Genomic DNA, 26,927 nt, shown 5'->3' on the forward strand with positions numbered 1-26,927 from the left:
AACACCAAGTCTATATTTACATCCACATGTAATAATATACTCAACTAAAGTGAAATACATCATAAATTAAATGAGTAATGTGTGCCTGCTGCTTGCCGACTTCCGGTTCCAACAATTAAAATAGAACAAAATGGAATGAAATAAATACATTAAAAAAAAAAAAAAAAGGAAAAAAAAAAAAAAAGGAAAAAAAATCAACAATTTGTACCTCTACATATGCACTGTTATTTCCAAAGGAACATACAAAACCAGTAGTATCCCACTAGTTAATACTGATGGGCAAAGTGTGGTGGTGCTGCCATGGAATGGAGTCTTCAGGTCCATTTTTCCATTCCAACCCCCCAAAAAAAAAAAAAAAAAAAAAGCCTTGAGGGAAACTGTACCAGCATGAAGGGAGATTAAAAACAAACAAGCCTTAGGTCTGTTTGCTGCAACACGTTAAAAAAGCAGCCCTGCCCCCTGGGCACAGGCAGAGCAGCTCCAGCCATGCACCCTCTGCAGGGCAGGGAGAGATCACACACAAAAATAGATTAACCCTTTTCCAAGTGAAATCATCTTCAAAAAATAGGCTATAAAAGTGCAAAACTAGGAAAACAAAAATCTAGATTATGTACATATGGCTCAGCTTATGAACAGGAAAACAGGTCAATAGTGTACAATTTCCTGATACACAGCACTTCATTCCATTGCCAGTTTACAGAGACATTAAAAACCAGTCCCATTTACAGGAACTAAGACAACTGGAACACCTCAAGTTGCATAATGAAAAAACAAGAGTTTCTAGGTTTTACTATTTTACATTTGCTGTAGGAGGGAAGAGAGGAGAACAAACAGTGCAAAATATTTAATTGTTTTGTTTTACTAAAATATATGGAAGTCAAAGCCAGGTACAGAAGGAATTAACTCTTAACTACAACTTCATGAGAAGAAAAGAGGAAGGCAAGGCAAAATATGCAACAGTTCTGCTTTACTGGCTGGTAACTGGCCATCTTCCCTTTACAAAAGTTAAACTGCATGTGCATTAGAAAAAACTCTTGTTGTCTTCACAAAAAAATAAAAGGAGATATTCTCCCATTTACAGGTTATTTCTCACTCATTTTCAACACCCAGTAGATGCTAAAACTTGACATCAAGAAGCTTCCAAGCACACTCAAGTAGGCTCCAGCACAGCCACATCCCTTCTGGAGTCTGGAGAACCCAAATTTGTATTTCAAGGCTGTTGTTTGAGACTTTACAGCTTTGGACAAAGGTGCAAAGGAGATTTTTTTTTTCTCTAAATGTGACTGTGTGGAGCTTAGTACAGAACTAAACATCTGAAACACAAATTATTATTGTTTCTCAAGCAAGTCCCAGGGATTTTCTGTCTGGATGGTGGCAGAGGTGTTTTGGAGCAGCTTCTCTGCAGAACTGCAACCAATGCCAAGAGAAGAATCCAAGCACATTTCAGGAAATCCCAAATGTCAAGTATTGCCTCATGCTTGCATTTCAAAGATGCTGGAAAGAACCCCAGAGCAGCAGAGCCCCACAGCACCTCCTGGTCCTCACCCAGCCAAGGCAGAGCAATGTCAGCACCCTTGCTTTAATGTTCACAACATTTATAAACTGGACACTTTCAGACAGTTTATTTGCAACTTTTAAAAAACTAACATAGTTCAACAAGGGGGAAAAAAAAAAAACCAACAGATAAGAAACTTTCACTTTTATGAAAAAGGAGCATTATGCCAACAGGATTTTCAACTTCAATATTTACAGTTTACCTGAGGTGCAAGGATATATATTCTTTCCAAGAGAAACTCTTCAGCAGCGCTCAAGTATGTAAAAATAGAACTCCTACCTAATATTTGGTCAATTAATTCTAATGAAAAATACTCAAAAGTCAAGGTCAAGATATACATTCTCCACACACCTTCATAACCCAACTGTTTAGACTACTTTGTATGGCTATTTGGTACAAAATGTTAAAAGAACCAGTATTATAAAACTGTAGTGTTTCTATATACAGTACAATCACAGCTTAGTTCAGTAGCTTTCACCATTTTCTCTTCCTCAGGGGATGAACTGCAGGTATAACTCCATGGAATATGCCCTTGTATCCTCAGACCTGGGGAAAAAAAATAGAGGAATAAATATTAAGTTTGTGTTATTAAATTATACAGCTCTAAGATAGTACAGCACAGTTTTTGTTGTGAGGAGGGATTTCCTCAAACTTCCTTTTTTAAGAATTGATACTGCCATGGAAGTCTGGATTGCCACCTCCTATAAATAATAAATGGCAAATAAAGCCTCCTTTGGAAGATGCTCAGCCCCAAGAAGAATTTCAGGCATGAAATGAAGTTAAAAACACAACCAGACACATCTGTGCTCAGTAGGGGACAGTAAGAGCAGTAAGATTGAAGAATACCAAGAAATAAAAGTGTTTTAAAAGCTGTGCCACCCCAGCATTTGGTGATTTTATAGGGGAGGAAATTTTGATTTTCCAAGCTCAGACTTTCACAAGCTCTCCTCATGCTGTGCAGGAACCTTTGATGCCACCAGCACTTCATGCACCTTTAGGAGCAATTAGTTCAGAGGTTTGTTTACCATTCTTGAGTGATTCAGTTTTTCTTGTCACTGGGTCTGAAGGGTGTGTTCCCCACAAAGGGCTCATAACTTCTCTTCTGCAGCAGATTGCTGGGTAAGTGTTGGTATGACACTGATCTCTTGCCTATAAAAAAAAGTCATTTTAGGGAGTTAGCATTATTTCCTGCTCCTCTCAGATCCACATCAGCATCCAGAATCCAAAATACCTCGACAAATCATCTCACAATCAGGCCTCAAGAATACAGATATTCCTATTATATGAAATTCAGGATCCAGAATAAATATAAGGAGAATGAAAAGATAATTTAACAACTTTTTGCAAAGTTTTATCCAAGTGATGTTCAGCTCCAAATTTCTCCAATTACTCAATCCAAATGACTCACTTTATTTGCAAGAAAGAAAATGTCTTTGCTTAACTCATCCTAGAGCACAGGCCTCATCTAAGGAGATGTAAGTGCTGCACATTAATGCCAAATTCAGTTGCTGTATTTGTCTGAAAAGTTCATTTTTCAATGAGTATTTGAGAGGGAAACTGGGGATACTTCACTGCTGCCACCATGGATTACATGGAACCCGTGACACTTTAAAGAGTGTTAATACACATCTACTTGCAGACCTTTGTTAAGCAATTTTCAGTCTAGTATTCAGGTAGTTTTGTCATTAATTCAGATTTATATATCTGAATTCATTGCCTGTTCCATATTAAGTCCTACTAGCTTAGGCAAGCAGTCAAAAACACTTCATAAAATTAAGGCAAAAAGTCCACAATCATTTCTCCCACAGGATCCAAAACACCCAACTGCCATCCACATTCCATGAAAGCTTCCAGTGCAGCATTGAAAAAAAAAAAAAAAAAACAAACTGGTGAGCTTTAATTAAATTAAAATGGCACAGCTAAATTAATATTTCAACAGGATCCACGGAGCCATTGGAGTGTGTCACGAGCAATTGTCTTTAATTTGCAGCCTCTGCCAAATCAATCAGCCAACAGGTTATCCTTGATAGCATGTTGCCATTGCAAAGGCAACTCATTTGAGAATAACACAAAGTGAGTGGTTTCAGAATGTTTCTGTCTCTTCAGGGCAACACGGGATGGCAAAGCTTACAAGCAATAAGGGAAGGCATCATGCTTTAATCAAGTTTGCCAAGTGGAACATATTCTCCTGACAACTTGATCCAGCGTTTAACATGAGACACAACATGTTCAGGGCACCTCGAGGATGCTGCCACAAGCACCAGGCCCTCAGAAAGAGGATTTGACATTGTGGTTTATAAAAGCAGGTTCAAGAGGAAAAGAGGGCAGAAAGCTGCAGGTCTGCACCTGCACAACTCTGCTCATGGAATCACACTACACTGCTCAAGGAATGTCTAGAGAAATTGTTTGTTTCAGATTTTTAATGAAACTTCAGAAGAATTTAAAGAAACTTTTATCTTTGTTCTCCGCCCACAATAAAATTCTAACACTGAGAGGTTGCTTGGCTGTTAACTTGTACCCTGCTCAATAAGTATCAAGGTTTGGGTAATTCTAGGCAAATTGGTTGAAAAGCCAAGAAATTAACCTTACAAACCCAGGGCTTTTACAGAATTTGCTACCAAAACCCAGTAGAGGGGGGCTTGTTTCACGAGTCCTTCCAATGGAGGTAACAGCCATAAAAGGTTGCTTTTCTCACCCTGAGCCAGCACAATGAAATGCTCATTTCCATGACAACAATGCTGTCAAATTAGCTGCAGTGGAAGTTCTTGGCTGCAGGGCAGTGTCTCCAGGCTGGCACCCAGGAAGAGGAAGCACAGCCCAGCACGGAGGTTTCTCTGGCACAGGTGGAGCTTCCAAAGAAGAGCCAGGTGGGTTCCAGTGCAGTCATTGTTTACAAACAGAGCAGCTCCTTCTGCAGGCAGCCCTGCTCCCACTGCTGGCACTGCCCATGCTGTGATCCCTGCCTGCAGCTCATCCTCTCACACCACCAGGAACCAAAGCACAGCAACAACTCTGCTCCTGGCCAGCCCTGAGCAGAGCCCAGTGCCCATTCTGCAATTCCCACAGCAATTCAGGGCACACAGACTAAGTTCTGCACAAAACCAGGAACTAACCCCATTTCCACACCCCTCCAGTGACTCAGCTGTGGTGCTGCTCCTTCCCCACTCCCTGCCCAGCCTGGGCACACAACTGTGACACTTTTCCTCACCTTTCCCTGTAACCCACTAGGCAAGCCTGAATAGTTATATATAAATATAAATTACTTACATATGATATATTTTTGAAGCCCACAACCTTAAAACATGCAAACAAAAACCAGAACAGAGTGAGCAAATACTTTTTTTTTGCCTCAAAACTAAATGTGGATTCAGTATTTGAAATTTGCTCTGACCTGAGGGAACACACCCTGCTTATTACCATCCCAGACTTCAGAGAAGCAACTTTACTGCTTCCAGAGAATGGGAGCATTCAGAGTTCAGGAACTTCACAGACTGTGAGACTACACAGCCCACACAGGCCATTCATTTTTATAACGGGATCTTCGTCTCAAAATTCAAAGTCCTGCATTTGTAGCTAAGTCCATGCTGACCTCAGCTCCAAGTCATAAATACCAACTTCTACAAATAGTCAGACAACTGCTTAAGTATCACCCAGCACTTTTCATCTCTGCCTCCTGCTGACTGTTTGAAAATGTTGACCAAGGACAAAACACAAAAAGCATGCATTTTGTAGAAGTACCAAAGCTCTCCCAGTACATCACAAATCATTTATCTCTGCTAGGCCCAGAAGTTTCCATGGAGCATTACTACACCATAATTAGAATAGCAGAAATCTGTTGTCTTGATTTAACAAGGTACTCTGTTCCTATTACAAGTTAAACATTTAAAAAAGCCCCACTGAAGAGCAGAAGTCTAAGATTTAAATCAGTTTTATGATCTGCAATACATCCTTTTCTGCTCCTGAAGGGAACAATTGTCTATAGCAGCTTTGGGGTTTTTTTTAAAAGTTTTATTAATATTCCAGATGGTCCAAGACTTCTGGCACATTAAGCAGAAAGGCTCATTCCATATCCTGGATTAGTCAACATGTCTGGAGTGGTCTGATGAGCAAACAATACATGTTTGCCATCAGAAACCCATGGCAGAGGGGAGGGGGAACTTAAGGAACTTCAGATCCCTCTTTAAAATTCAGCCCTTCCACAACTAATTCCCAAGCCAGGAGTTTGCTGAACCTGATTTTCAGTTTAAAATCCAAGCACTGACTGGAGTGGGTGAAATGCTAAGCAGAGCTGTATTTCCAACCTTTCAAGGTGGGGGCACACTGATTTACAGCCCTCTCCCCTCAATGCACAGTGGTGTAGGAGCAGGAAGGAGGGACTGTACCTTCTCCTGCCGAGCTGGTGACTTGGCCATTGCTGGATGCACAAGAAGCATAAGGAGATCCTGAGCTGTATGGCTCATAGGGTTTGAGGGCAGTCAATACACTGGGAGGATCAGCATCATCTGCACTGAGGAGCCCTTGTTTGCCTGGCAGAGCAGAGGATGCAGGTTTGGTGCGAGGGAATTCCTGAGGTAGCAGATTTGCATATCTGTTCCCACCACGAAATCTGCTCATTTCGTATCTCCTGTAATTAGCCAGAGGAGAGTCCAGGGGCTCCACAGCCACCAGGGAGGGTTTCATCCGTTTGGAAGAGGTTTCTCCATAGTCCAGAGCTGCATTGCTCCCAGATTTACTGCAGAGATAGTCTCTGCCCCGCTGGCAAGCCCAGCCAGGTTCACTGAGGTGAGACTCCAGAGCCCCATTCATGCTGCTGCTGATCACACCAGGCTGAGCCACTGGGGCACCCAGAGCTTTGATTTTATAGTCAGATCTCTTTACTCTGTCCAGTACTGGAGAGATACTGAAACTGGAGTGCACTTCTTCTTGCTGAGGTTGTCTGTAGTTGTTTGCCTGAGCTCCAACGTTACTTTGCTGCTTGTGAAACTTGAGGTTACTCGGGGCTGTACTGCTCGACTCGCTCCCGGAGAAGAGAGGGGCTTTGTTCTGGGGAGGGGCACATTGCTTGGCTTTCCCTGCCTGCAGTGGTTTTTGCTGGGGGTTTGTGGAAGCCTTGTTTTTGTTGGGATGGAGGGGCAGAGGAGGCACATCCTTGCCCAGCAGGGCTGGGGGGCAGCCCGTGCGCCGGGCCTTGGCCACGGCCTTGCTCCTGTAGCCGTTCTTGTTCACCGTGTCAGGGTTGTACTTGTGCATCAGCCTCTGGTGCATCATGAGCACCTCGGGGTAAAATGTCCTGTAGGTACAGAAGGGGCAGGTGCTGGGGGCCAGCAGGCCTCTGCTTGCAACCACTGAGCATTCCTGGGAACTCTTACTGGATAAGTCCAAGGGCTGCTCGTGACAGTCCACAACAGGTCTGCGTCTGTAGTTCTCAGTGCATTCTTGCATATTGTTCACATTTTTCCCACCAATAAAAGCACAGATATACTGGACATCATCTTCCTCTGATGCCACAGAAGCCTTTCTCTCTCTTTTAGGCTGAGCTTCCTTGGTTTCCTTCTCAGCCTTTAGTTTTTCTGGGTAAGGAGCAGGCACGTTCTCGGGTATTTGATTCAAGCTGCTACAAACAGAAGCTTTGTTCGGTTCCCTGGAATTGTTCTTTACTTTTAAAAAGACCGTGCTGCCTATTGCATTGCTCAAGGAAAGAGCTTCCTTTTGCTGCTTGGCAGGTGGGCAGCTCTCAGCATCTTTGGCACCATCAAAAAGCCTCTTCAGATTTTTGGTTTCTGGAGCAGCATCAGCAGCCAGCGACAGCGCCGTGTCCTGACCCCGCAGGGAACCTTTGCTGTCACCCTTCCCATCAGCTGCACCATCACCGTGCCTGTCCTTGTGGTGTCTCTCTAAATGATACCTCAGGGAAGTCTTCTGGGCTGCTGCATACTCACAGAATTCACATTTGTACGGCTTTTCACCTGCAACACAGATTTCCCAGTAAGTAAACCTGAGATTGAAGTTCAGATCACAAACACAACGGAACACTGTGGACTCCAAACCACTAAAACTGATTTTCGTCTCCCCTTCCACACACTCCTAAGTCCCAAACTCCTCTAAAACATTTAAACAACAGTATCTGAATGCTTTTGCTGGCTACAGTGACCTCTTCTGGCTGTGCTGGGATGTTCCCACACGCTGGCTATGGATGGAGATGGGAGCTGGATGTGTTTGGCAGAGTGAAACTCTGGGTAACCCCAGCAAGCTCCTCATCACCCCACAAGTGTCCTATTCCCAACAAATGGGACAGCTCAGCTGCAAACACAGCTGCTCCCCAGGAACAAACAGGGAGGGTTTGTCTGGCTGTGCAAAACAAGGAGCTGAGTTGAAGCAGACTCAGCTTTTCCACAGGTAGCAGCAGCTGGCAAACAACCAACCTAACACTTGAGAAATTGGCTGGTTTTTAAATTAAAACCAAACCTTTTCAACTTTTGCTACACTGCGGAAAGTAGAAAAAATTAAAACTTTAAAATATACAGTTTTAACAATACTTAATGTAATTAGCATTGTTCAAAAACATTTATACTTATGTAATTCAAATAAATTCTAATTGCAATTATTTAATTTTATTTAGAATTAGATAAAACTTTGTTCTTAATGCCAGTTATTTTGAAGGCATTTTCTGTTTCTCATAAGCAAAAATCAAACATTCTATCCAAGTGGATTCAGCAGATTTCCCTCCCCTCCCAGAAAGGTGGAGCCCCATTTACCTGTATGAGTTCTGAGATGAATATTGAGGTAATAATTGGAGCGAAAATACTTTCCACAGTAGCTGCATTCTCTGGAGGTTCCAAGGGTTTTAACTTTTGTTCTTTCCAAACTGTCTTCATTTTTCTCTTTGGGAAAAAATACAGGAATATTATGAAGAGCAAATGCAAATTTGCAATTGTGTTTCAAACTGTAACTGTCTTTTTTAATGATAAACATAAAATTATGAACTGCTGGAAAATTCTACACTCTGCAAGTAACTTTTGCTGTTTTACTGCACTCTGAGTAAAAAGAATTAAAAATATTTCTGTCCAGAACACTGTGGTTTGTGACAGGGACCAAAGAGCCCAGAGAGCAAACAAGATGCAAAAGAAGATTCAAAGGAGAAAATTCTCTTTATTGACCTACAGGACCTTGGTGGAGAATGGCCCATCTCAAATATTCACACAGTAGTTATAAACTGTATTATTTTATTAAAGGGGATGCTGGAATTAATGAGTGGGATGATTCAGACTAAAAATGTGCTCTGTGCACACCAGCCAAACACTGAGAGGTGGGGAAGGAGGGCAAATACACCTTTACTTTTAAATTAATTGTAATACTGGTATTATTTATGTGCTAACCAATAGAATGTCTGCAGAGAGACTCTCCTTAGATTTGATGAGGAATATTTCCTATAAGCTCCTTAGATCCAGGAGGAGTTACACTGTACTAACAGAGTGAGGAGTGCCAGGGTGTTCAGGAACACACCCAGGGATGCCCAGCTGGCTGCACTGCAGTGCAGAGGCAGGAGGTGCCACAGGAGGGCGGCAGGGACAGAGGAATGGCAGAGAATTCACCAAACAGCAGCAGCAGCCACTGCCTGAGCTCCCCTGGAAACCCAGACAGCTCCACTCAGCAGCCAAGGCTGACTGGGACAGGAGGAGGAAGGAGACCTTGGTGTGACTAACAACTCGGATATATAACAGACTCCAAACAGCTCTTTGAGGTTCCTGCCTGTTGGAAAGTTTGTCCTGGAAATGCTGTGCATGGCTCAGCCCTGGTGAGTTAAACAAACAGCTCGTGTCTCCAGAGGTGTGACTCAGCAGCTCACACCAAAATCTGCTCTGCTTTAGGATAAGGCACTGAGAAACAAAATAAGCAACTTCACATTAGGTAATCGTTTCATTCCTTTGTTCCTGCAGGCAAAATAAAGGGCTGCACATTACCAGAAATGGCAAAGTCAGCCCTGTGTGGGTGCCAGGACATTCTGTACGTCGTGTCTTGCCCTCAGATTATGCAAGTGTCTGTTCCTTACAGACTGGGAGCATGTCACACAGAGATTAGCTGAGTGTGAGACTTTCTGCCAGCCTTTTGTCCCCTGACATGCAATCTTTTTCAATTAAGGAATCATTCAGTATCACTTGCTTTTCTAAGACACTGTGACATGCAGAATTAATCCTGGGTGAGGTACAGATGGAGCCCATCCATGCTGTCAGCAATCCTTACATACAGGTCCACATATTAACAGCCTGTGTCCTTACACAAATGATTCCAACATGCTGGTTCTGACATTTAGGCTTTCAAATTACTCTTCAAAACAAAGACTGAACTTGCAGTTAGACAGAAAAAAGTTTTTAACTATTCTTTACTCCTCAGAGCCTTAAAAACTGCTGGTGTCAAGCACAGAAGATAAAGGGAGGAAAAAAGTGAAACTGCAATTATTTCTTATAAAATACTCTTTGTAAAAACATCTGCTGGATGAGAAGGGATATGGAACACTCCAAAGCATCCAGTAAAGTCAGAGATAAGGGGTCAATAAACAGTGATTTTTTCTGATTGTTAAACTCATTGTTATGAAATCTACTTCAATGACTCCAGTAACTGCAAGAAGCCCCAAGACAACTTCAAAGACCTCAAAATGGCAGCATCCAAACCTTCCTTACCCCCTTGTTTTCTCTGTTCCCTTTCCCCCACCATAACATTCCCTATGTAGTTTTATAACATTCCCTATCACATTCTGAAAAGATAACAGAAAAGCACGACGTGTTCTCTGGCTCTGAGAAGTTCCTAAACAACTCTCAATAACAGCCACTCCAAACTGAAGTGCTACTCACCTAAATTGATTGTTTCTGGAAGCCCATCTTCAGAGCCATCCTCAGAGCCTCCTTCCATCCTCTCAGCTGCCCCGTTCTCCTCCAGGTTGGCCATGATATCAGCACAGTAGGTCCTGGCAGCAGTGGAGGTCTCTCCATCCCCCCGCCGGTCCCTCTTGTGCACCCTGGAGTGAAGGACCAGCTGGTGGTATGTCCTGAAGGCTTTCCCACACTCAGAGCAGTGGGTTGGCTTCTCTTTGTTCTGGGATGATTTAGAATCCATCTCCATAGAAGGCACTTCACCAGCGGGATGTTTCAGTTTGTCCTGGGTTAAGTTACCATTCCCTGTGAAACTGCTGTTTTTATTTACCTTTGACTTCCCTGTAGGTTCAGCCTGGCTACCTTTATTTGCATTCCAAATTTCACAGAGTTCTTCTTTATCTGAAGATGACTCGTCGTTGTCTGTACTTCCTTCTTGCCCTGGCTCTTTAATCTGCCCGTGGCCAACTGCAATTTTCCCTTTGGTAGCCAGCTGCCATGCTTGATAGGTGGTGAAAGGATCCAGCTCGGCGATCCACTTCGCCAGTTTCTGCAGCTTGTCCTTTTCTGGAACTGAATTTGGTCTTAAGTTCAAGAATTGGAAAAATTCCTGGTTTTGAGATGTTTCTTCTGCATTGACTTCAGCAGTCACTTGGGGGCTTTCACCGTTGGGAACTGATTCTTTGGTGTGCACTTTACTGTGCTCAATTAGAGTCTCTTTATTGTGAAATAGGAAACCACAAACCATACAAATTTTGTAAGGTGACGTTACATTTTCAGTTACGTGCTCCTGCACCACCTCATTTATTGTTATGGGGCCTTCAGAACCTTGTTGGTGCTTGTTTCTAGAACCAGGTTTTCCAGTGTGCGTTCTCATATGATTTTTGAGGAACCAGGGCTCTTTAAATCTTCGCCCGCAAACGTTACACCAATAGGTGAAGGAATCTTTATGCTTTTTCATGTGCGCCTCAATGTCAAAAGCTTTATCAAACGTTTGCCCACAAACCTTACAGCTCAGCTCCTCGCTGTCCTGCTGGCTGCTGGGAGAAGGGGAGCTGGTTCTTACCTGACATTTATCCAGAGGGCTGAGATACTCAGCCTCCACCCTGAGCACGGCGGGCTCGCACAGCGTGGGCCGGTGCTCAGTCAGCACGTGCTTGCCCAGCTCCTCGGGGTGCTTGAAAGTCTCATCACAGAACATGCAGTCCAGGGGCATGCAGCCCTCAGCCTGCAGCAGGAACTTCTCCTGCAGGCTCTTGTAGGAGATGGTGCTGGTTCCTTTGATGGCCACGGGGGCGTCGCTGCTCTCCAGCTGGGCGCCCACGGCGCTGGCCATTCCCTCGGGTCCGTCCATGTAAGCCAGCAGGGGCTGCGTGGGCATCTTTCCTCCCTGGGCTCCCCTTTACATCTCTCACTGGCAGCCTGCACTTCCCTGGGGGGGCTCCCTGATCACAGTAAGGACACTTGTGGAGTTCTCCAACATGTGCTTTCAAGTCTGCTCAGCTGGAAAACTTTCGCCGAGAAAATTATTTTTTAAAGTTTTTTTTCCACCTGTAAAAAATGATTTCTTCTTCAGCTTTATGTGCTTTCACACATCCCAACAAATGTATCCAAAGGCTTGCTCAATGATGGGATGAGGTTTTTTTAATTGTTTCTTCAGATTTTTCAAGTCTACAGATACAGTCAGTTGCACTTAGTTTTGTTGCACAAACATTTCAGATTGTTGCATTGGATAAAATACACTCAAGGCCAAGATCAGTGCCACAAAGAAACTCCAGCACCTGGGAAAGAGAGAAAAGAGTTAGATTTTTCAGAAGAGAAGTATTGTCTCCCAAATAATGAAAGTATTAGGGCTGAGAATCATCAAGTGCTTTAGAATAAAGTGTATTTTAAGAGCCAACAAGGGATAGGTACAAGGCACCTGGGTCACTTCTCTACATGCCACAGTTGAAATAATATGAACATCCCTCTGTTTAAAACTGTTATTTCTTTGCAAGACTTTGTCTGTCCCTTCTAAACCTGCTCTTCCCCAGTTATATAAATCTGCTGAACCATATTTCAGTGCATCCTGAATTCATAACAAAAGCAATAGTCCAAGTAACCTTTCCTTGAACCTGTAAACCACAGCAGAACTTCACCTGTATGTCCTCTAAAGGCTGTTAAGCAAAAAGTTGTATATTTTTTTTGTTTTTTCTCTTTTTAAGACCAGACAGCTTGGAAATCAGCTTTTATAGTTCTGGTACACAGGGAGTGTCAGTACAAATCTTTGTATTAAGAACCACTCACCAGTCCCACTACTCAAATTTACATTTACAATGCCTGTGACAATTCTGGGCTGGTGCAATAAGAACATCTCAAAATTTTGGATGAATTAATACTGTTCCTTGAGTGGTGGTTTAATGTTGAAACAATCCAAGAGGCCAACTTTTACATAATAAAACCAAAATTCTTCTACTTTCAAAGTGGCACAAAACAAAAAAATTATTTACTGATTATACTCACAAAGGAAGATTTAAGATTCCACAAGATTAAGTGGGGTTATAATATAGTTAATCACAACTCCAATTTAAATCTAAGTCTAGTGAGTTATAATGTCTGCTAGCAGCAACTCATGGGCCACCACTTTGGGCTGAATAATTCTAGTTTTGTGGAGTTCAGGACTCCAGCTGATGAAATTTTAGGGTAAAGGAAAAGTCTAGCAAACTAATACAAGACTAACAGAAACTGCAGAAGAATCATTCTGAGACATTTCCAAATAAAGTAATAACTAATGAAAAGAATTCATTCAAAATCTGACTCAAACTTTGGCAAATGATTTCCTAAGAGCCAGCTGGCCAGTGACCACATGACTTGAATTAATATGCCCCAAACACATTATTCTCTATAACTCTTAGAGCAGGAAACAGCATGGACATAGTTGGAGTTTAAAATTTACATCAATTTCCACCTCTGCCTTGCTTTTATATGTAAAAAAAAATGAAGCATTTTGTATAATTTGACCCAAAAAAAGGACAATTCAATCACAGCCCTGTAACAGTTCAGGCTGTCAGGTTTCCATGATAAAGATGATTATCAGCTGACTCTCAGCTATTTCTGATCAGAGCTGGTTGGACAGAAAAAGTGGTCTTGAGCCAGGAAATCTTAAACCATTTCAGTAGAAATCAGCCCAAGCAAGAGAAGCAGCTGGGGAGAGAAACCTCAGCACAGACTGGCAGGAGTCATGGATCCAACATCTCACACACTTCATCCACTTCCTGCAGCCTTGCCCTGAGAACACTCCTTGCTTTTAATTTGAGAAGTCAGCACCTCCTTTCCCATCAGGCAGACCACAAGATCCTGGGGCCTAATAAACATGGGTAAAAATAGAAAATAAAACAGAAAATAAAACACCACCACACCAGAATGCCAGGAACAGGAGAAAATTATTGTTGCCAGCTGCTTGTCTTTCATTTTTTCCTGTTTCTCCAAAGCTTCAAGTCTCTTCACTGCCCAGTCCTCTAAGCCAGGTTTACACAATCAGCACGATTAATATCAAGAATTTTCTAGGGTTTTTTATCCCAAGTTGTTTCAGGCCTGGCCCAAAGACTTACCCCACATTAAACAGGGTGAGATGGGGTGTAAGAGAGAACAAATCACTGCTGATGGTGACAGAACCTGGATTTTCTGCAGTCTCTTTTTGAACTACGCCCTTCATCCCCATTTTCAGCTCTATCACTGCCATGATTAACACTTCCTCCCTGCAGAGTGAATCCAAAATCTCCTGTAACAGGCACCTTCAGGCTGTGGGTGACACTTCTGCTTCCACTGCAGCTTCTGCCTTTCTCCCTTCCCCACTCAGCTCAGACCTTCCCTCACTCCCCACAGACAAGTGAAGGAGCCAGAACCAAAGTTTGAAGCTCAGCTTTTTCCCTTTTGTAAAACATCAGGAAAACACATATCAAAGGCTGCTGGTGAGCATGTTTTACACTTCATGTCTCAACTTGCCTTTTTGTTCTATTTCTACTGGAGTTTTAAGAGGTATTTTTTACACAACATGCTACAGCAAAGCTCAGTGAGTATCTGCCCGAAAATAATTTAAGTTTGAAATTTAAAAATAAAAAAAAAAAATCCAGGCAAGATTAAAAAAGTGGAACAAACTTAAGAGTAGAGTGCATTTGTTTTCAGAGCCATAGGGAAGTGCTCTGCAGGAAGAAGTGCAAAATTCATGCTGGAGAGGCCAGAGGCATTTCTGGGGCATGAAGGCAGATCCAAAGGGCAGTGCTGAAGTGCCACAAAGTGAACTGCTGGGATTCATCAGCCACTACTTCCTTGCTCATGTCTACAAACAGAAAAAGCCAATCAAGGTTTGTTATGCTCCCACTCTGTGGCACTACAACAAACACACACCAGAGCAACAGGAATTAACTGGAGAAAGGAAACAGATGAGAAGCAGCACAGCCACACTCAGTGTCCTGTCCTTGGTGGCACTGTGGGCTGAGGTGGGGGACAAGAGAGCTCATGGGCCACCACACATGGCCCTACCAAACCCAGCCCAGGATAACACCAACACTGATGCCACAGCTCAGGGATTTTTTTAGGCAAAGATCACATCTAGGGCAGGTCCCAGGTTGGTCACTGATGGGTGAAAAATCCACCTCAATCAATCAATAACGTGTTCTCTGGTAATTCTCTGCAAACAGGGCTGCTTCGATCCCACCTCAGCTGGCAAACAAAACCTGTCCTCCCAACCACACAAATAGAGTACAACCAACCCCTGAGCCATGAGAGGAGCTCAGCAGGAGCTTGGGGCCAATCCTGGTGGCTACCAATAGGTTTGAGCCCTTTGAGACTTCACCAGAGCACTCGGCACCCTCCACCAAGTGGTGCTGGCTGCTCAGTGCTCTCTCTGCTTTCCACAGAGGCTCTGAGCAGTTCTAAGAACCAGCCACAGCTCCTCCTCTAGGCAGCACTGCAAACAGAGCAAGATATTCCTGTTCCAGGAATCTGAAATGCCTCTTTGCAGCTCTTGTTCTTAGACACACAGGAGAGCACCTACAGGCTGGGGAAAGAAAAAACAAAAACCTGCAGGTAGTATTTCTGAAGGAAAAGTGCAGATGCAAGTAGACAGGAATGTATTTCAACTGAGAAGAAAGAATACAAGAACTGGAGTCAGGAGGTGAGTTGTGTCTGGTGATTACACACTTCACTCTGATTAGATCCATGGCTTTTACAAGCAGGCACTTTTATGCTCTCACTGTTCAGACAAGCCAACACATGCCAGAACTACAACCCAAATATCCCCACCAGGATTTTATCCATTAGTAACAAACCTTTCTTCCCACTGATGATAATATGCCTTGGATTTGAGGACTAAAACTGCTGATTAATCACATTCCTGTTATTCAAAACCCAGTAGGCAGCAGGAAAACTGTCCAGAGGTGCCTCAGTTCTGCTGCTTCCTTGGGAAAGTGGACAACCTGCAACACTGTGGCTTCAAGCTCTGTGCAGGAGCTCAACAAATAAAATACAGTACCTGCACTTCTTCTGCCTTCTTTCACTTTCAGAAGACAAAAGGACACATCAGTATCAGAGACACTGAGTAAAGGAACAGAACAAAACAGGAAATCCTTCCTTCCAACAGCTGAAAAGCGATAAACTTGCTACAGATGAACTCAAGGTTGAAAATAAAGAATGACTTATCCTCCTGACAAAGCCAAGTCAAGAAATGCCACTTGTGACTCCCCTGGACTCCTGCAGTCACCAGCTCCTCTCAGTTCCAGCGTGCCACCTACTGCACTTGATGCAACTAGAAATACATTCCAGCTGAGAAGAAAGAATAAAACTACTGGAGAAGTTGGATCCTGAGCATTCAGCAAACTTCAGCTCACAAGTGAGTCATCCCAGGCTGGGTATTTTAGCAGGTTCACAGTGATACATATTGTATTTATAAACACCACAAAACACCCATAAAGATTGCACAGGACAGATGAGAACATCTTGTTTTCATTGCACTTGCCACACAACCTAAGAAGCACACCAAAACCCCTGCTGCATATAAATGGATTATTAAAGCAGAGAAAAGTTTAATTAAGTGCCTGTAGAGAAATTTCATTTATTTTTATTAAATTACACAATCCAAGACAACATATTACAGTCTTGAAGATTTCTTTGGGAAATGACCTATCAGGAGTAATTTTATTGCATTTCTACTTCCTGCATTTCAAAATTTCCATGAATATGTAATAAAAACTCTAGACACACCTTTCAGAGAATAGCAAAGTCTAACCATTGAATTTCCCATTTTAAACACATTACAGAGGCACTGGGAATAAAAGTTGCATGGCAAGTCTCAGGATAAACAACCATTCTTTGCTAATTCTGTGCTGCAAAACTATTGTTAAACTGTTAAAAGCAACCTGGAACAATTACAGAAGTTAAAGTAGTTGCTGCAACACTTTCTGAAAAAGAGAAGTGAGAAAACTCAAAGAGTTACAGCCAAAAGCAGGACACTAAAGTTACTTTTCTTCTTCAGATAAAAACTCAGACACAACTACCTCAACTCTTGAGTCTCAAGTTCAAGGCCAGCAGCAAAATTATCAGTGCTTAGCAAGCAGCTTCTTCCAGCTGCTGCAAATCATCCACCTTCCTTTTTACTGGGTCTATAGCAACTCTCAGTTCCACTTACAGCCTACAGTTTTCCTCATGTTTCAAGACATTTCAGGATATTAAGAGTCATTTTACATGAACTGTTCTTTCCTCTTGGTGTGTTTATGCCCTAGAACAGATTGCTGGTAAATAGATTTTACACTGCTGATTGCTTATTGGAAATCACAAGTTCAACACCTCCTTTTAATTCCAATTTCAAAGATTTACTGTAGTTGTTCCAGTCCTACCTAAGAACCACAGATAAAACAAACCAGTTAACGTCACTTTTAACAACACCTCGCTAGGACCACAAATAAAAACTACCTTATGTATGTTATCTGTTTATCTGGGCACAGCTGTGTTCAGGTGTAACACAGATCACAGGCAGAGCAGCTCATGCATAAATAAATGCAACTTCAAATCCTCAAATAAAACCTGAGCTGAGGCTGAACTTAAACTTATTTAGAACGTTTTTTAAATACATACACATCAGTGCATAAAGCTAATGCAGCTGCACCACACCTACGAAGTTAAGCACACAAAGCACTCTAAAACAGTTCCTAACAATATTTAGGAGCTCCAGATTTTGGGATGCCTCTCCAGTGTCCTGGCTGAGTGTGGTGTCTGCTCAAGCCACCAGTGACCCCAGCTCTGTGCTGGAGCAGTTCTGGTGCACCCTGCCATTCCTAAGCACCCACACTTAGTCACAAAGTGAAGCCAAGTGTCATTGTGAGGTTCTCACTCACCAACTGTCCCAGAAGGTGAGTCAGATTTCCAAAATCCACGGGGTGAAATTCCGGGTTTGTCTCTGCAGGTAGCCGGGGCTTGTGGCAACCGCGGCACTTCCTCCCTGCGCTTCGGCAGAACCGCCGGTGTCACCCCGGCCAGCTGGGGCTTTCCTCCTCCTCAGGGACAGCCTGCTACCCCAGTCTGAGGGAAGGACAGCCCCTCCTTTCAGGGAAGATGATGCAGTACTTGCTCCACAGACCATGACCTTATTTCTCAAAGAATACAAGTGTCCGTTGCCCACGACTCAAGTGACAACACTGGAAAGTTGTAAAAGTCAGCCCAGATAAAAGCTGATTTTGCAGCCCAGCACAGGAGCCAAGAATGATTCCTCATTGCTGGGCACTCTGCTGCTTTCTAGGGAGTGAGAGAGCTACTCCCATCCTTAACAGGAGATCATTTCACACAACTTCCCAGAGCGCTCTGTGTAGTGCAGGAGCACGTGAGTGATCCCGGTGCTGCTGCTCAGCCACACCGAGCCCTTTATACCAACTGTGCAAGCACAGAACTGTTTTTAATACTTTGTTAACAGTTCAGCCTGATAAAGAACTAGCACGAGCACTTGTAAAGGAAATGGAGATTCAGGGGGAGGAAGGGGAGGAAGAGAGTTGTTTGTCTCAGTTGCAGGAAAGATCAAAACGAAGATGTTCAGGTTGAAAAGAGAACATAAAAGATGACCCTAAACTGGAATTTCCACTCCCTCCATCTGCAAATTTAAGTCCCCCTCATTAGTCTTCATCCTTCAGGCTTGAAGATTTCAAAGTTATCCTAAACTTCAACTCTTAGGAGGGTTTTCATGGCTTATCCTTTTCATCCTCTCTAAGAGAGACGCTCAGTTACAGTCCCTTCTACCACCACAGAGATTTCCAACACAATGATCCTAAAACAATTCACAAAAACACAGCCAGAGTGAGACATACACAGAATTCGAGACTGTTATTACCCAAGCATTTCTGCACACACACTTCAGAAAGATTTTCTGTTGAAAGCCCTTTTGTAGTCAGATAAAACAGACACACATGCGAGTCATTTTCCCCCTGAAGTCTCACAAACAGGATTTTAATCACCAGTGGAAAATAACTCATAGTTAATAATGAACAATATTAGGAAAACTCCCTCCCCCCATCTCAGACATCTATACTAATAAAAACAAAGGATATCCTCTTTCTCTAAAAAACCTTTTCCTGTGGAGTCCCTTTTTCTTGAAGGCTATATGTCTACCAGGGTTTTGGCAGAGGATGGATGAGCTGAGTGTGTCTCCTCAGAGAACTGAATGCCTCTTCTATCAAAAGATGTAATTAGGCCTTTTACAGCAGGGAACGTATAAGCTTGCAGCATTTTGCACATGTTTTTCCTCCACTGAGCAAGAGCAAATATAAAAGAGACTAATTCTTGGCATTAAAGGAGGAAGCACTACAAGTAAGTATTGACTTTTAAAGTTCAGAAGGACTGCTCAAACTGCCAGATTTTTTTCCTTTTTTCCCCTCTGATTATGAGAGAATTTCTCAGGAACCACAAAACCAAGGTGGACTTTAGCCAACAGAAGTGACCAATACCTGTTGTAGAAAAGCTGAAAGACACAAGAATAATCCTATTTTAAATAAGTCTGGGACACATTTCACCACTGCTGTAGGATGATGCAACTTCATTAAATCAAGAAGTTACATGCACTTAAACTGGCAATGACCCCTTACCTCACAAAACAGTTTATTGTTCTCTCCACAGCAGGTAAAGGCTCTCGCTGGAATGAGTGATACATTTTTATTGTTGAGTCAGTCTCACCTTACACAGACTGCCTTGTATGTTTAGTCTTGGTTTTCATTTAAAAGAAGGTATTTTCAGAGACCTTAAAAGCAAATTTGACTTTTTTACTTCTTGGCAGAGCGATGCAAGGCCTCTCTAACAGCCACAACTACAAAGAAGTGGTAAATTCAGTTTACCAAATTAGACTTAATTCCTTATTACTCAAGAGCCAGGAGTTCCTCTGGAGCAATTACAGGCAAGTTGCATCCCTTTGGGCAGCATAGGTGAAATAACAGGAAAAGAGATTATTTTACTACTTCTCAATTTGAGAGAAGTGGTCACTTCCAAGGAGTTCCTTTTGTTAAGGCCATTAATGTGCCCTAGTGCTCTCACCTGGCTTCAAGTCTGATCCAACTCTCACCCAGCACAGCCCAAACTGCTGCCCCCTGGAAGGACAGAGCATCTGATCAGTATCTGATCCCTGTGCTCTGCAGGGCACTTACAAGTTGTCACTCTCAAACACAACCACAATTAGGTGCTTGCAAAAGTCAGTCTTGAAAGATGGAAGAAGACACAGAGAGCAGGGAAAAAGATTTCTGCTTGTAGTTCAGCCATCCCCTGGAGCAGCATCTGAAGGTACTAAAATAGAGAAGTGATAGAAACAAACCCTTCCAAAAGCTCTTCCTTTCTGCCATGCAGGTGGGAGATCTCCCAGAGACTGATGGAGACTTTTTAACTCCCCAGCCTTGCTGTCCCTCCCCAGGGGCTGCAGGGATGTGTGTGATGATGTGTCCAACAGCCTGGGCTGCACAGGGCCAAGCTGGCCTGAAAAGCAGAGGCAGCATCTGCAAGAAACTGAGCTAACAGACCCCCATTTTACCAGCAAAAGAATAAAATAAAAGTTAGAAACAAACAGGAAAGGTCAACAGAAACTGAGGCTTCTCTGGGCCACCTTTACATCCATTTTCCTTAGCTGTACCAAACATCAGTGCTTGGTGTAAATCTATGCAAATCTAATTTGCTTCTTCCTGACTACCAAAAGAGAGAGGCTGAGAGAACCCCCAGGATTTCACCCAGCCAGTTCTCTACTATCACAATAAAACAAAGGCCTCAGTTTCCCTGATGCAGCTCGATCAGAACTGCACTCCCTTTATTACAGTGAGAAATGCAAGTGTACCTATTGCACATAAACAAACTCAGACTTTGATACTTTTAGTTACATAAAATCTGCAGCACATAGAAAAGCACCATCCAGTCAATTATTCACTTCTGCCTGGATGGTTTTCTGCTCCAGTCTTAAGTCACCCTGATCTACATAGATTTCATTCTACCCACATTTCCTCTTGTACTTTCTTTGGAAATCCTCAAGGCAGCCTGATAAGCAATTCCATCTCATCGTGTCTCCAAACACGTATGTCACCTATATTTTTAATTTCAAACTCATTTTTCCCAGCATGTACGCTGTTCTACTCTGAAACTGCAAAGTCTGCTCTTATCACACTGCTTAATAAAAAAAAAAAAAAAAAAAAAAGAGGAAGAATCAAGAGTGCTAGATTTATGATAAGCTATAAACTATGCTCTGACCAAAGTCATATGATTATAACAGTAGAAGTTTTAATATATTTTTCCCATTGACACACACCCACGTTTGGCATAAACAAGCTTCATCAGCAACAAAAGGAGATTATTTGGCAATTTCACTGAAGAAGAAAAAAAAAGTTGATTTCTAAAAGCAAATTACACTTTTTGTTTGGAAGCACATAAAAACTTAGGTAAGTTTAGGTTGAAAAAGGCTTTTTTTAAATCCTGAAATACAACATGTGTTGAGAATCTTACATAGCTTGGTCATATCCTTTTCCTTACTTTTGTATTCAGTTGCAAATCTCTTGTGGAATGAGTCACATCTCTCTCAAAGCACGCATACAGTAGTCAGCAGAATCCCCTCAGCACATTCATGCACCAGGAAGAAAAACTTTTTTGTTCCTAAAGTCACCTTAAGAAAGGCGGGGGGGTCACCAGAAATGGCCCCAAGTCGGTTAAAAGTTAAAAGCAATTTGCAAATAACGCAGATATGAGATGTGGGAAGGCTCTGAGGGGGGCTGGAAATGCAGAGTGTCCCCAGTGAGAGCTGAGCTGGCACATGGCAGCCCAAAGGCTCCTCCTGCTATATTTAAAGACAATACCTCAACAGTTAAGTATTACAACATTTGAAGTGAGATAAATAAGCATAAGACACAGGCAAATATCCTTGGTTATTTAATCATCCTGAAAGCAGCGTGGAAGTGTGAGGCTGAGTTCAAAGGTCAAACTCTTCTTTCAGCTTCTTGCAAAGAAAAGAAAGCTCAGCCCATTTTACCTTGGGGAAAGGGGGGCTGCTCTTTCCATATGCCAGCATTTCATAACACAGGAAAGAGGGAGTGTATTTACATATACACTGCATGGAATCTTTTCCTAGGACAATGCATTCCAAATCAAGATTCAGGTTAGAAAGAGCTGGGACAACAAAAAGTCCCAAAGAACAAAGGGAAGTTAAAATTTACTTAACGTTTCCCCAGAGCTTCTTAATTGCAAACTCTCCGATTTTTTTGTAACTAAAAGTTTACTGTAATCACTGTTTTGAAAGTCTAAGTGAAAGCCACAGTTCTCTTTTAAAATAATTCCTCCCTGATCACAGTAGTAACTTAGCACTTTGTATAAAATATGGTGTTAATCTATCAGCATAGTTCTAAATACAAAAAATACAGTGGTAAGAGGAGATATTTCTGAAGGTTAGAAATAAGTGCTCAAAAAGGAATTTTTGGAGTGTGATCTAATGAAAGGGGAAACCAGAATCAAGTAGCCTTTTGTGTAAGACAGTCTGATAAAAAGGTACTAAAGTTTATTATCTTCCTCTCTCTCTAGCCCTACCCTAAATCTTGCACTCCCCACCCCTCCACCAAGACAAAGCAAAACCAAAAAAACATTATTCACTTATAGAGGAAAAGAAAGAAATCCTCTTAATGCAAAGCCTGGCAGCCATTCTCTGAAGACTACTTAATATGAAACTTTGTTTACAAGACACCAATATAGCCTCCTTACCACACTCAAAACCAGAAAACATCCACTTATTTAAAGAAATGCTTTTTCTATTTTGATCAACAAGGACGTCGGTATTCATTTTAATTTTAAATTCGGCCCCAACAGTGCCATAAGAATGTTTGAAACTCATCTATGATATGCACTGTTTGAGAATGTTTAAACAAAGGAAGTAGGAAAAGCCTTAAAATACACAGCAAAACTTAATGGCTTCAATTTTTAAATATAGCCTGATTGCAGCATGGCAAAATTATTCTCTTATGCTCACAGTCAGCCTTCAGAAAGAATAAGTGCAGTCAGTGGAGTAATTTGTCCCACTGGAAATTCTGTATAAAACATCTACCTAAAATAAACAAGGCTTCGCAGCAAGAATCGTCAGTTGCCATTAAGGACACACCTTAAAGTTCTTACCACACAGTAACTAAACAAGTACAAACTAGTGGGGACTGTTTGCTACTTTTGTCTTAAAAGTTAATGAGATCAATTCACTCCTCAGTATCAGATCCTCAGATCATTTTCTGCAAAATGCAGCAGACAAACAACCCCCAAAACACGAACATCCAGGCTTTGAGTGGCTGATGTGTTATCAGCACAGCCTGAGCTTCTTGCAAAGGCGAACAGAAATACTCACATTTAAACCTGACACCACGGAGCAGTAAAAGGTAAAACGCTGAAGTGCTCAGAATCTGGAGCTCTGGTACTGGAAGGCAGCTGTTGTTCCCCTGCCTTTTCTTTTGTTGTGCTTAATCTCATGTCAAGTCATTCAACCAACTCCAAAGCGATGAAGACATAATTGAACAACCTTAACTAAAAACTGATCTACTGTTCCTCAACTGCCATATATGCTGTTTAAAGATTAAAAAAGGCTAACTTACGAAAAAAGAATCCACAGAATTTAAATCAGCAACTCTGGTGCATGCAGAAGAGTTGCTTGGCTGAAGGCCAAGCCAATCAATAATCACTGTTAATAACCATGGTTCTAAAGTTATTTGTTTTTCATATTCACCATCCTGAAAAACTTAAAAGGCAAAACTTGAAAAACTCAGATGCTGATTTCAGGAAAGAGCTGTGAGATCGAAAATCCCAGTATTCTGCTCACCATGACGAGATTGCTCATTAAAAAAAAAAAAAAAAAAAAAAACACGTTGCAGAAAGATCAGTGATCACAAAGCCACATTCCTGCTACAGACCTTAAAATATTGACTCACTTACAGAACTAGTAAAGGGGAAGAAAAAAAAAAACCCTCCTCCACCCTCTCCCTCTTCCCTCCCCCTCTGCCAAAGAATGCAGTTTATCCTACTTATTTGCAACTGTCCTTTTCTATTATCCAAGGAAAGGCTGAAACCTCAGTGTGGACATCCCAAATTAAAGTCTTAGCTCGTATTCCCAAACCTCCAGTTAATAAGAGCTCCTAAGAGCAATAAAACATGGCGTTAAAGCATTTGCAAGCCATTGTCATAGCCCTGTGCTCTGCTACCTTTGCAGGCACACAACCAGCCCCCACCAAGCATGGAAGCGTTGGTCAGCAAGTCAATGCCTGCTATTCAACTTGTAGTTAGGCGTTTTATTTCTGTGTCTTCCAGATCATATCACCCCTGCATTTCACGGCCTAATAAAATGTGAAGAATGATATGCTGCCTTCTCTCCCCCCCCCCCACTCCTCCCTGCATCTAAAACTGCGTTATTTCCCTCTCTTCTTTTTCACACATTCTTACAAAAACTTCCCTTTTCACATACTTCTATAAGAAAATATTTCACTGCAGCTATACTTTAGTTCCTATTTTCTATTTTCGATTTTCACTAGATTCTTCTGCTCCTGCCACCCCCTCAAACCCACTGGTAGAAACTGATGTAGTTTTAAAGCTCTCAAGGTCATTTCAAATATGAAAAAAATAAAAATGTTGCCTTAAAAAAAAACCAAAAACCTTTAATCACACAACCCCCCTAAACGAAACCCCTTTCACATTCAAACGCCTTTCATCAGCAGATCAATAACCCAACAGAAAGATTTTTGTTCACCACCACTTCAAAACTATTACACTTCAATTCAGATACTTACTGGGAGTCACAGAGCACATTTTATGGGATAGCTCATTAGAGAACAGACAGACCTTACTTTGGGTGCAGGTTTTCTGTGTGGGAGACAAACAAACAAAAAAAGCCCCACACCCCAAAACAGAAAGTCCAGGGGGCATCACGGAACAGGAATGAAATCCAATCTCTGGATATTCTAGAATTTTATTGTCCTCGCCTGGCAACCTCTTTTGTTGCTTAAGAAGTCAGTTGGGGCTTATTTATTTATTTTCTAAACTTCCTATTCCCCTTTAAAAAAAAAAAAAAAAAAAAAAAGAAAAAAAAAAAAAAAAGAAAAAAAAAAAAGGAAACACGATGCTAAAGAAATGATCGGGAAGGCTTTGGTCTTTGAAAGACAAAGGTAAACGAAACAAAAACTGGCAAAACGGATCAATAAACTTTTCATTAACAACCCCCCCTCCCCTCCGCCCCATGAGCCACTTACTACAAATCCTTCTTCCAGGAACATCTTTGACTCACAAAGAAATAGATTCTCGCCGTGCACACCCCGCCCGGCCCGGCCTCGGGGGGGGCGCAGCGACCCCCAGGTGTGGGATGGCAGCGCGGCCCCGCTCGGGGGCACAGGGGAGGGGGCGGCGGCTGCAACTTCGGGAGGGAGGGAGGGAGGGAGGGAGGAGGGAGCTGGGCAGGGGCTGGGCAGGGGCTCCGGCCGCCCCCCGCCCCGCGGAACCAGGGGAGGGGGCGGCGGAGAGGCCGCTACCTGCGCACACCTGGACCTTCCTCCGCCCCCCCGCCCCGCGCCGCCCTTCCTCCTCCTCCTCCTCCCCAACCCCACCGGGACACCGCGGGGATACGGGGGGGGGGGGGATCCAGCCCCGCTTCAAACCGGGCTGGGGGGCAGCGCTGCGCCCCCGACCCTTCAGACATCGCGGCGGCAGCGCGGCCGCCCCCCCGCGCTCATCGCACAACCGGCCCCTCACGGCAGAGGCCGCCCGAGGGACGGGGCTGCGCTGCCGCAGGTGCCCCCGGGGGGGGCGGGGGGAGGTGAGGAGGAGGAGGAGGGGGCCCGCAGCCCCCGGCAGGTGCCCCCCAGCCCTGCCTCACCTGAGCCGAGGCGCCGCGGGGAGCGGCCGCGCCGCGCTCGGGGCACTGTTTGTAAACGGCTCCGCGGCAGCTGTTGCTCGGGCAGCCCCGGGCCCCGCCCCGGCCCCGCCCCGCGCCGGGGACACGCCCACACGGGGGCGGGGCCTCGCTGGCCACGCGCGCGGCGCCTTTCAATCAACGCTGGCCACGCCCCCAAGCCACGCCCCGCCGTGGCCACGCCCCCTCCCTCAGACGGGACCGGGAGTGATGGACGCGAGCCCGAACACAAACGTGAGGCCGCGGAGCCGCGCAATGTCATCACACCCATAATACCGATATAAGTAATAAATAAATTAATAAATAATGAGCGCTGATCTTTGGCATCCTTGCGTGGTCGCTGCGGACATGATGCCCCCAACCCTTCCTGTCGTGATGCCGAGTGCCCAGGGATGGGCCTGGCACACATCAGGGAGGACGGGGACAGAACACAAAGATTAATGTGGAAATTGCCCCAAAAAGGCCAAGGGTTCAGATATTTTTCATTTTTTTCGAACACCCTGCTCGCTCTGCTGCAGAGCCATGGACACTACAGAGGAATTCAGTGCGGCACAAAAAGATTTAAAATCCCGTTCCGAGTGTCCCACTTGGCGCTGAGGAGGTTTTTTGGAATTAAATACAATCTGTAATGCTGTTTGCAAAGTGCTTAATCTCCGCTAGACTCGGGGTTAGCACCTCCCTCAGTAAATGGATAAGAAGGAGGTGAGTTCCATGTGCTCGCTGCTTTTTCCCCCAAAGACACACGGAGACCTGCTAAAGTCACTTTGGTTTACATCACCACATTTACATCACACCCAGGGGCTTCTTTCCTTCATCCTGCCTGAATGGAGGACGTTTCTAAAATAATTGCAGCTAAAATCATGTGTTTGGGGTTTTTTGAATGTGGGATTTTTTTTAAAGTTCTTCTCAAAATGTTCTCCCAGTCTAAAATGAGCAACCCTACCCAGGCTGAAATTTAGGTCGGTTATGTGGCAAATAAAGATTAACCAAAACCACTACAGAATGTGTAATGTATATATATATATAATGTAATGTACTTACCAGGTAATTCTGGAAGGTGAAATATCTTTATTGGCAATGTTTATCTTTATTTGAGTGTTGC

General features: G+C 43.3%; 1 protein-coding gene across 4 annotated transcripts; it reads right to left on the minus strand.

Annotated features, from left to right (window-relative positions):
- Positions 1 to 1,684: 1,684 nt before the first annotated feature.
- Positions 1,685 to 25,901, minus strand: ZNF217 (zinc finger protein 217). 4 transcript variants are annotated; one of them, XM_056507509.1, is made up of 6 exons: positions 25,790 to 25,901; positions 10,405 to 12,203; positions 8,311 to 8,436; positions 5,938 to 7,521; positions 2,581 to 2,704; positions 1,685 to 2,101 (listed from the first exon to the last, which is right to left on the minus strand). In XM_056507509.1, exons 2-5 carry the CDS (start codon positions 11,801 to 11,803, stop codon positions 2,595 to 2,597), a joined length of 3,219 nt encoding a protein of 1,072 aa, XP_056363484.1. In that variant the 5' UTR covers positions 11,804 to 12,203; positions 25,790 to 25,901; the 3' UTR covers positions 1,685 to 2,101; positions 2,581 to 2,594. The 4 variants fall into 4 exon arrangements, with proteins under 4 accessions (XP_056363484.1, XP_056363482.1, XP_056363485.1 ...); XM_056507507.1 differs by having other exon boundaries at positions 25,170 to 25,808; XM_056507510.1 differs by lacking the exon at positions 25,790 to 25,901 and adding an exon at positions 23,282 to 23,303.
- Positions 25,902 to 26,927: the final 1,026 nt, after the last annotated feature.

This window comes from Oenanthe melanoleuca, chromosome 20, assembly GCF_029582105.1.
Source record: "Oenanthe melanoleuca isolate GR-GAL-2019-014 chromosome 20, OMel1.0, whole genome shotgun sequence".
NCBI classification, from domain to species: Eukaryota; Metazoa; Chordata; class Aves; order Passeriformes; family Muscicapidae; genus Oenanthe; species Oenanthe melanoleuca.